The sequence below is a fragment of the Nuphar pumila genome, chromosome 3 (genome assembly GCF_984573655.1).
Source record: "Nuphar pumila chromosome 3, dmNupPumi1.hap1.1, whole genome shotgun sequence".
In the NCBI taxonomy this organism is placed as follows: Eukaryota; Viridiplantae; Streptophyta; class Magnoliopsida; order Nymphaeales; family Nymphaeaceae; genus Nuphar; species Nuphar pumila.
Window position 1 is genome coordinate 92981262 of NC_143251.1, and position 10832 is coordinate 92992093.

Genomic DNA, 10832 nt, shown 5'->3' on the forward strand with positions numbered 1-10832 from the left:
GTCGGGAAGCACGCTTCCCAATGCGTTTCAGAAGAGTGACGTTTCGCGTTTCTTAAACGCACTTCGGGGAAGCGCGCTTCCCCACTTGGCTAGGCGTTTCCGATAACTTTGGTCTTTCTAACACAATGATACTTCTTTTTCTTTAGAGTAAACCGTGATTGCTTCAAGTGACCAAACCTTTTATAAAAGTAGCAAAAAATGAGACTCATCCCTTTTGAACCAATCAAAACCACCCTTTGTAGATGCATCAATTCATCCCATGGTTGGCTTTCTCAAAACCTGGTATCGGATCACCCATTTGCAATTCGGTGACTTAGATGAGTCAAGAATTTTCTTTTAATTTATTAAAAAAATATAACAAACTCATATATTATGATTTTATACCATAAAAATCAAACTAACTTAAGGTCCTAAATCAATCATAAAAACTAAAAAAAACAAGTTTTGTTAAATATGATTCATATTTAGCTAATTTTAACATCTAAAATGCATCATCATATATTTATTGCATATGCATTCATAATAAAAATATGCTAATGATTCAAAAAAACAAATACCTAAATTAGGAAAGATGGATCAATGTCAGAACCACAAATCAAAATTTTGGAAAAAGAAATCACTAACAAAGAGATCTGTCTAAATCATCGCAAAGGAAATATTATACTTGAATAACAGGATATCAAAACCAAAAATCCCTACATAAAGATAAGAACTGCCCAAAAAAACAAATGCCCAAGTTAGGAAAGATGGATCAATATCTGAACCACAAATCAAAATTTTGAAAAAAGAAAGCACTAACATGAGAACTGCCTAAATCATTGTAAAGCAAATATTATGCTCGAATAACAGGATATCAGAACCACAAATCCGTAAATGAAGATAAGAAATGCCCACAAAACAAATACCCAAGTTAGGAAAGATGGATCAATATCAGAACCACATATCAAAATTTAAAAAATAAATAAATAACAGATGAAGGGGAGAACAAATACCTTGACTCCATTAGTTACATTTGCAATAACAAAAAGAAATTGGGGATGATGAAGCAAACACGCTCCTCGCTGAAACATAGTCGCAATAGATGATGAGAGAGGGTTGCAATAGACGCCCAAACAGGTGGATGAGGGCTGGGAAGAACAAAAAAGGGATCAGGGGCTAGACGATGAGAGAGAGAGAGAGAGAGAGAGAGAGAGAGAGAGAGAGAGAGAGAGAGAGAGAGAGAGAGAGGACTGCCTACCTATGGCTTTGTGGGGCTCGTCGGAAGTTACCGCCACCAGCGTTGATGAATCAACGGAGGAAGGAGACGACAAACGCAAGGGCCAGGGGAGCACAGGGAACAACAACAACTCTGGGAGTGAGAGGGGAGAAAGAAAGAGGGCCAGAGGGATAGGGTCAAACAAAATCCTATGTTTCCTTTATTCTTTTTTACTTAAAACTTGAATTGGCCTATTTGTATCGGTTTAAATCTGTCGATTCATACAAATTTTGGTACTTTTTTGGGCGGTTTTGAGTAGGTTTTTGCATTACACTCGACCGAGTCACTTGATTTTTTTATCAAATCGGGTGGTTTTTGGTCAATGCTGAGTTTACCTGTTTTTTTGACTTGCTAGTGTCCTGATCCGATATGACTCGGCCGAGTCCCGAGTCGTATCAGCGAGAAATCCAACCATGATCCATCCAATTGTTTGGCTCAAAGCCTTACAAATCCTCACAAAGGTGATACTGTTGAGCCCGATTTGATTGTTCAAAGACTTGCCTCAAATAGACCCGTGCAGCCTCAACAGCTTCATACTAAGAATATTCATAGCAATATTTTGCTCAATGGAGTCTAAAAGCCATGATTTCTCCTTCACATTTTTCTTGCCCCATTCTTCCACATTGCTGTCATAATTGGGATCACTCTTCTTTGGCTTCACTTTAGTGTCATAACCAAAGCCCATCACCACCATCTTCACACATTCAAGCCAACATGTTTAGTTAGTTCCAAAAAGCTTGACAAGAATAACTTGAATGGTTTCTTTCTCTTCCATATTACACCTAAACCCCAAACCGCAATTTCAAGGCTGTGCAAGACAATATCACAACATAACACCACCAAAAGAACTATATACGAAAATAGTTCATCAGATAAGATCAGGCCAATATGCTACGTACAACACAAAGGCAACTAACTGAGACCAATACGGCCCTCAAGTCTCAACACACCGAAAACCCCTCAAACTAGGGTAAACACAACCATAGATGACTAAAAAACTTATATAGATGGCTCAAATTAATGCAATAGTCACAACCAGCAAGACATTGTTGAGCCTAGTATCACAACCCAATTTGGTCAACATCTTAAAAACACTATTACCACCTGTAATAAAACCCTCAAAACTTCATCAAAACTCACCCGAAAAACCAAGTCCAACCTCCTACACTTCACCAAAATGCTTCTAAATAAAAAAACAACCCAAATACATCAAGTAAGAAGCGTCAAAACCCACTGATATGCATGGATTCATTAGAAAATGCAGATCTGGTCACTATTCACACCACAAAAAGAAAATCAGAAAAACCCCATATAAAATCAAGTATGCCTTCGATCATAATGGTTCCTGATTTAGAAAACATCTAAAATCAAGAGATGACAAAGCCCCAACTCAGATGAGCCAAACTGCATCAAGTGTACAAATGCCCTTCTTTGGGGCATGCAAAATGAGACACCAGAATGGAGTTTCTTATTCCTTCCTTCTAGATGATCATCGAACACCTCTTTCTAAGGTTGGATATGACTTGGATAATATATCAAAGCAATAGGATTCCAACCATGAGAGAGAGAGAAAAGAAGAGGATGAGAAGAAAAACTTCATTAGCTCTAACATGAGAGAGATGCAACAATATAGGGGAAACTTCCACTCTACCTCTCTAGAAGGTAAAAAGTTGACTCTACCTCTACCTGACTAGAAGACAAAAACAGTTGACTCTACACCAGCAATTTGAAAATTACAAGAATACCCCTAAAAAGAATGAAATGTACATATACATAGCAAGAGGGGTAGCACACAAAATAATAATACATATATTACATCAAACTTAACATAAAATGTCTGCTTAACCCCATCTTGCCAGAAAAAGGAACAAATACCTTCTTTCATACATTAGGCCCATAAGACTAGGTTCACATATTTTTCTCTACCTCGATATAGGTGAAGTTATGCCTCCTGTGTACCTTCCTGTATGAGATAATTTTTTTTTTAACTTTTAAGATAACAATCTCCATTGGCTTAAAGTGTGAACAAAGTTCTCTGCGTACCTATCATCATTCACTGTTTAAGTTAATGCAATAGAGAATATTAATCATGCCCTTTTTTGCTCATTCGTATATAAGCTGCTTAGTTACAGTTTAGAATAGGGTAGTTTAAGAACTAGTCAATGGGTTTGTTTATTTTTTCTTTTACTTCATAACAGATATTATTGTTGCTGTTATTGGAAGAATTTCTTTTCTTCCATCTATCAAGGGTCAAAAAGATTGCCTGTTATTTTGTTTTTGGCTTTTGATGTAGTTTTGGTTCTTAGATCTTCCTTTTTGAAATTTTTTTATAGGAATATGGGTATGGAGGTCTGTTGCACCTTGGGGATGCTAGAGAAGCCACAGGCAGAGGAACTTAAGAAGGCAGGGCTTACAGCATACAATCATAACCTTGATACTTCAAGGGAGTATTATCCAAAAATCATTACAACGAGATCATATGATGAAAGACTGAAAACTCTGGAATATGTTCGTGAGGCTGGCATCAGCATTTGTTCAGGTATTCCAAACAGTAGAAAATGTAAAGATTGATTCAAATACTGTCTCTTGATGTTGGTGGCCACACCATGTTCAAATAGGAACTCGGTGCATCAGGTTTGAAACTTTGAATCTAAATGTACTAACTTGCTTCTCAGTCCAAGTACCTGCCCGGTTGCTCCCTATGTACTTCGCTGCAAACTCCAGTTCCTAGAATTATAATCCTTTTTCTGGTCCTATTTGGAAAAATAATCATTCAGAGATGTGTTCTTTTTTGGGAGGCAATGATCATATTTTTGCAGGAGGTACACTTATTTTAGCACACTTGGGATGAATGGTTGAATTAGATTTCTCAGCCTATATTACCTAGCACTTCAAGGGACTGACATAATTGTGTCCAGCAATGTTACTTGGACACTGACACGAGTGTTGCTCTGAGACACAGGTATGAAGTGTTGAATGTGGAGGGCCTTTCAAAACCTAGATATGTGGACACGACTATATATATATATATATATATATATATATATATATATATATATATATATATATATATATGTGTGTGTGTGTGTGTGTGTGTGTGTGTGTGTGTGTGTGAACTGAACATATTAGGCCCCATTTCTCGTTCTGCCCCATAGTTTTTAAGTGGTTTATGATAGATCTGAATCGTTCGCTGTGTTTAGCCTGATCGATTTAGTGGGAATCGACTCTTGGATCATGTTTTTTCAAATGACAACATGTTTTTATGAGCCAGGAAAAACTGGTACCTTCATAGCCATTGATTTTGGATCACCGAAAAAACCTGTATACAGGTCAGATTCCGGTGAGCCAAAATCTGGTTTCCACTAAGCAAAACCTATAGGTCACATCTACGGTGTTAGATGTGAGAAAAAATACTTAAAACTATGATTTTTGAAGGGACCTAATGAGACCTAACGAAAAAGGGGGCCTAAGGAACACATTACTCTTTCTCTCTCTCTCTCTATATATATATATATGTTTTTGGTGTTCCCGTCTATACGTATCAATGAGTTGAAACTCATAGGTGTGAGTTGTTTCGACTCAATCTGACACTGGATATAATCTACATGTTTTATTTAGTGAATATCGGCCCTTGGGTCAAATTTGTTTTTGACAAAAACTAAATTTTTTGAGCTGAAAAAATTGCATCTGTTGAATTCTTGATTACTGAAAAAACCTGTTCAGAGTCTTCAGACATCGAAAATCTGTTGATCCAAGGGCTGATCTTCACTGAATAAAACATGTAGATCATATGGTGTCAGATTGAGTCGAAACAACTTGCACCTATGAGTTTCAGCTTGTTGATACCGTATGGATGTGTGTACCAAAGACTACCCTATACATATAGATTAACCTTGATATTTCTTGATGATCAAGGTATTGGTGTCCAACACTTTTAGACGCCAACACTATTCCATGTGGTAAGCAGGGTTCTGTGTCAAGCTGAAGGCCCAGGATCGAACCCTGCTGTCACATGGGCTGCTGTTGCTTTTACATGGTTGGGGCACATAAGGCTGGGTGGTCGTGTCCCCAACCCAGAGTTTTACGTTGCAGGGAGGCGGGCCCATTAGTGACCCGGTTCTCGGTGAGGGTTCCTTCGTCATAAAAAAACAAACACTTCTAGACACAAAACAGACACTTCATTTTTTTAGCAAAAAAGAGTCCAAGAAAAATAGACACTCGCGTTGCATGTCAGACACTTTTAAGTGTTGTAGACACAAAGTGTCCAATATTGGATACTTTGTGTCTACCTTATTTAAACTCTATTTTCTCTCACATTGTACCTGCAAGTGTCAAATACTTGAGCCTAGTAATGGAACCTCGCCGCTCCCTCCCTCTTGCTCTCTCTATTTTTATTGGTTTCCAACCCATGAAAAGGGGTCAACAAGCCCCCTTCCAAAGTAGAAGGGTCTCTCTCTCTCTCTCTCTCTCTCTCTCTCTCTGCAAGGAGAAAGGGGTCGATCCAGTTGGTTCATGGACTTTCTCTTTTTTTCTATTACCGCAGTCGACCTAGATCAGCCCCTTTAAGAGTGAACTTTCCACCCCTTTGAGAGTTTTGATGCATATGAAATCATGTGCTGCCACATATAGAAGAGAAATCAAGGTTGTCTCCTTCTTTGTTCTTTTGAGCTCATTCATTCTTTTATTGTTCACATCCATGCTAAATATGGTACTGTGCTAAATGAAATATTTTATTGGATTTCCAGTGTTTTTTTGAATTTTTGACCATACAAATGTGATCTATATGCTTGTTTTTATAGGTTCTTGGAGGATTTGATTCCGATGCATGGATAAGTTTTTATAAGGTTTCAAAAATCAATGGCCTACAATTTTCATAAATTTTTGAGACTCCAAATACCATTTTTTCTATCCAAAATGCATGATCCAAGTGTCGTTTTTTAGTAAATCAATCATGCTGAACACATCTGCATGGTCAGAATTTCGAAAAAACACCAGAAATCCAATGAAATGTTTCATTTAGCACCGTTCCATATTTAGCACGGGTGCTATATATATATATCTGACACCCATCCATCTTGGCATTTCTTGAGATGGGTGTGGTATGCATCTCAAAAAACGTTGAGATGGATAGCCAGCAGAAGTGGAGCTGCATACCGAGCATGTAGCGGCGTGGCATAAAAAATGACCCAAAGAAAAAGTAGTAATTAAGTAATAAATATACTATATTACCTAAACACTTGTAGGGGCCGATATATTGTTGTCCAGCGATTTTGGACTCCCACAATGACATTGGATACAGGTGGACATGGCTCAAACACTTGTTTTAGAACTGTAGTGTTTGATCGATTGGAGATGGTGAACACCTAGTGTCATGTGACATTCCAACTTTTAACTTTTGATACCCTTATGTTTTCAAGAAGCGCTTTTATGCAACTTTCTTTATATATATATATCTTAGCAATGAATCACAAAAGCCAAAACTTGTACTGTGCAATCATTGTTGGTAAGCTGTTTCCCTGGAAAGATCCAATTTTATCTCTGAACAGATCCGCATGTCTGTGAAAAATCACAAAGAATAACTGTAATTTCAGATATTCCTGAGATGTAAATTTGATAAAACATGGATCTGGATCTATTTTTGAAAAAAAAGGGGAAGGGTTTCTGATTGTGCAGCAGGATCTAAGTCAGTCACATTCGATGTGCTAGATATTTTTTTTAAAGAAAAAAAATCTCCCCAACCTTGCCATGAGGTGTTGAAATCTTCTCTCCTCTTGTCACAATCTAAATGGTGCTCTCTCTCTCATACGTTTTGTAACTTATTACTAGTTAGATAAAGTTTCTTTTTGTTTTTTCCCCCTTTGTGTATGGATGTATGCTCATTTGTGTCTAGTTTTTTAAGGCTTTGCATATCTGATAATTCGTAACCCATGTCTGGCATTGATACTCATATTGTTGTCCTGTAACATAGTTCTTGAATAAATACCATCTTGATCTTCATGCTTGATCTACCCCGATGCATCTATTATGTCTGTATCCAGAAAGGTTTGCCCTGGTGGATGTTTCAATATGACAGAGACATTGGCTAGAATGCAGATAACAGAGTTCGGAAGATAAATTTGTCACATCTTTAATTTGCATATGTGATTATAATCCATATTGATGCCTTTTCTAGTGGCAGGGGATGGAATTATAGGTCTTGAGCGCTCAACTTCCATAGAATAGTAGTTTTCTTAAATTATGAACTTTTATATTCTTTTTCTTTTTTAATTAATGATAGTATGCAACCCATTGGCCGTGCTGGGATGGAACTGAAGTAATTTTAACAATGTTAACTTCATAATTCAGCTTATGGTCTTTTCCTTTTCTTATATTAGTTCTTTCATGTGGTTCAAACCTGACTCTTATTTGGTATATGTGAACATTCTTTCTGCTGAAGACAATATAAGACATTGTCTACCTGCAATGGCAGGAGGAATAATTGGGCTTGGAGAAGCCGAAGAGGACCGTGTGGGTTTGCTTCACACATTGGCAACCCTTCCAACTCACCCTGAGAGTGTCCCTATCAATGCTCTGGTTGCCGTGAAAGGTACACCTCTTGAAGATCAGAAGGTACTATTTTACCATTTTATTTAGAATTTGGAATTGTATTGTAGTAGCTTATTGGGTTGCTTACTAACTTGTAATATGTTAAAAGAAAAAGGGGGGAAACTTTCATTGTTTGAGTCAAAGTGTATTATTATCCGACTTTTGAACCAACTTTATCCAATGTAGACTTGATTTCACTTCTTTTTCATTCAATTGGGGCATCCTATTAATGTCAGCCTCAGTTTTGGAGTCTTGGATTTCAAATTGTTCCATTGTTTCCCTATTCAATGAATTCTTGGTTTCGTTTATTTTAAAAATTAATATTTAGTGTTTGTGGAAGTGATCTGGGAGATAAGTGTTCACTGAACTAAGGTCATCGTGATCCCCTTCCTAAAGTTGTTGCTTCGTTGGCACAGCCTTGATCCACTGCGATTGTTTTGCTCTTTTTTCTTACACTTGCAATTCTTTAATATAGCATCTTTTGCATAATTATGGTTGCTCTTGTTATTGTTGAACAACTAATGTTTCTAAGTTGCTCAGCCTGTTGAGATCTGGGAACTGATTCGCATGATCGCAACTGCTCGGATTGTGATGCCGAAGGCTATGGTGCGTTTGTCTGCTGGACGAGTCAAATTTTCCATGTCGGAGCAGGCACTGTGTTTTCTAGCTGGTGCAAATTCCATCTTCACTGGAGACAAGTTGTTGACAACCCCAAACAATGATTTTGATGCGGACCAGCTAATGTTCAAGGTGCTAGGTCTCATTCCTAAAGCTCCAAGCTTTTCAGGTGAGGCAGATTCCTGTGGCTGCAGAGCTGAGGAAACCGAAACTCAGAAATGTGAAGAAGCAATATCTATGTCAGGATAACTTGGATATAGTGACTAATTTTTGTTTGTTCAACACCATCAATTTAATTTAACAAATTCAATTCTCCTGCATTATAAATGAGTGTTGTTCCCGTTGAGGCTCTCATTGCTTGGGTTAATCTATTCATATTTTAAACACTGGCAGATTTGGAATCAAATTGGGACACTGTTGTAACTTACGTTGCACACTGAAAGCTTAACACAGACTCGCTGACTTGGACTTGCATACGTCAAGAGACTGTCTATGATGTTACTTGCTAGACCAATTGAGTCTTGAATCGTAAGACTTAGCTAGTGAAAGGGAGGGTACTTGAGTGCATGGTCTTTCACATAGTTGATTGGTGAATTCACCCATTTCTTCAGATTCTCGTGTCGTCAACTTAATATTTAAAATCCTGCATAAGAGACTCAGAGGCAAGCCTACCACCTTGGAGCTCCTAAGTGCCTAGGTGGGGGCAGGACATCAATGTTGGTATTTTATGTTTGTTTTTTATAATGTTTAAAATATTTATAATCATCTTTTGATTGTGTATTTCTAAACATTTAAGTTTGGGTTAATATTTGGTGCTATTGAAAGCATATATGGAACTATCGAGCTGTAAATCATAGGTTTTAGATTTCTTTTGAAGATTAAATCTATCTACAAGTTTTGTTTAGTGGGAAATGAGTTTTGGATCATATGATTGTGGCACATGAGCAGGTTTTTTAAGGGCTTAAAAAATTAACAGTCTACAATGTACTAAAATTTCATGACTCAAAAAATCATACTTTTGGACCGAAATAACACAATCCGAGGTTTGATCTTTAGCAAAAAACCACGTGTGATCAGTTTCAGTCGATAAAGCTTGAACCTATGATTTCCAGCTCAATAGTTCCACATCATTCTTTACCTTCAATAGCAACAAATATTAATCCTTTAAGTTTTCTATTTTTTTATTTTTGTGATTTTTAGTACTTTTTATTTTAAATATGTATATTCCTTTGTGGATTTTTAAGTGACTCTTAGGCACTTGACGAGGAGAGTCCTGATTAGGCGTTGCTAGCATTTAGAGAGGCTAATGCTTAGGTGCTGCTTAGCTCTTTTGATTATGCAGAGCCTTGGGTTAGACCAAGGTCGCCACGATATATATATATATATATATATATATATATATATATATATATATATATATATATATATATATATATATATATATATATATATATATATATATATATATATATATATATATATATATATATATATATATATATATGTGTGTGTGTGTGTGTGTGTGTGTACCAAAAGTGCAAATGTCGCCAATGTGCATGAATGAAGAATATTGTAAGTTTACATACATTTTACTTTTATACTAATATTTTGATAATTAGTAATGATTAATAATCTGTCTTAGTAAAATATATGATTACATTGACTACAATTATAAAACTATTATAAAATTGGCTACGTTTTATATAAATGAGTGCATAGTTAGCTTACTTTTAATAAAATATCAAATATCATAAATAAAGTATTTAAATGCAACATAGGTTTAGATCGAATCAAGAAATAAAAAATAATAATATAGTTAAATTTTGAAATTCCCAATTTTATCTAATATATTAATTCTCGTAACATTAAAATTATTTACAAAATTTAGCTTTTTAAATAAGTTATTAAAATTTTGAATAACACACATATCTCAATTTTTTTATTAAAAAATAAATTTCTTAAGGAGAACTTGAAAGAAATGTACAGAAACATGTTTCTGGTAAAAAATGAGAAGGTTTCACATGTGATGTTAAACGGTTTCTCACTCGATTTATGTAAAACCTGTAAATTTTTAAAAAGAAAATAAATAAAGGAATTGCTTTATTTTGAGTTAAAAAAATATTTTTATCTGTTGTTGTCAATTTCATGTATTTTATACGTTTAATTTTATCTTTCTGACAAATAAGGGTAAAATGCTTATTTCAATAATTTACGTAAATAAAATACTATTAAGATATGCAATTTAATCATTTTAATAAATCACAAACCCACTTAAGCATTTTTTTAAGGTATTTCAAACTTAACAGGACATATTTTAATGGTTCTCAAAATGATTTCGTAAAAAGGACATTTTATTCATAAAATAAATTTTGGA

The 10832-nt window shown here is 35.6% G+C and overlaps 1 protein-coding gene across 1 annotated transcript in view; it reads left to right on the forward strand.

The window, feature by feature from the left end:
• Nucleotides 1-8785, forward strand: part of BIO2 (Radical SAM superfamily protein) — a 34227-nt gene extending 25442 nt beyond the window's left edge. The window contains exons 4-6 of the mRNA XM_090001713.1: nucleotides 3589-3794; nucleotides 7725-7864; nucleotides 8381-8785. Coding sequence (XP_089857839.1) covers nucleotides 3589-3794; nucleotides 7725-7864; nucleotides 8381-8707 — 673 coding nt within the window. The 3' untranslated portion in view covers nucleotides 8708-8785. The remainder of the gene's footprint in view (nucleotides 1-3588; nucleotides 3795-7724; nucleotides 7865-8380) is intronic.
• Nucleotides 8786-10832: the final 2047 nt, after the last annotated feature.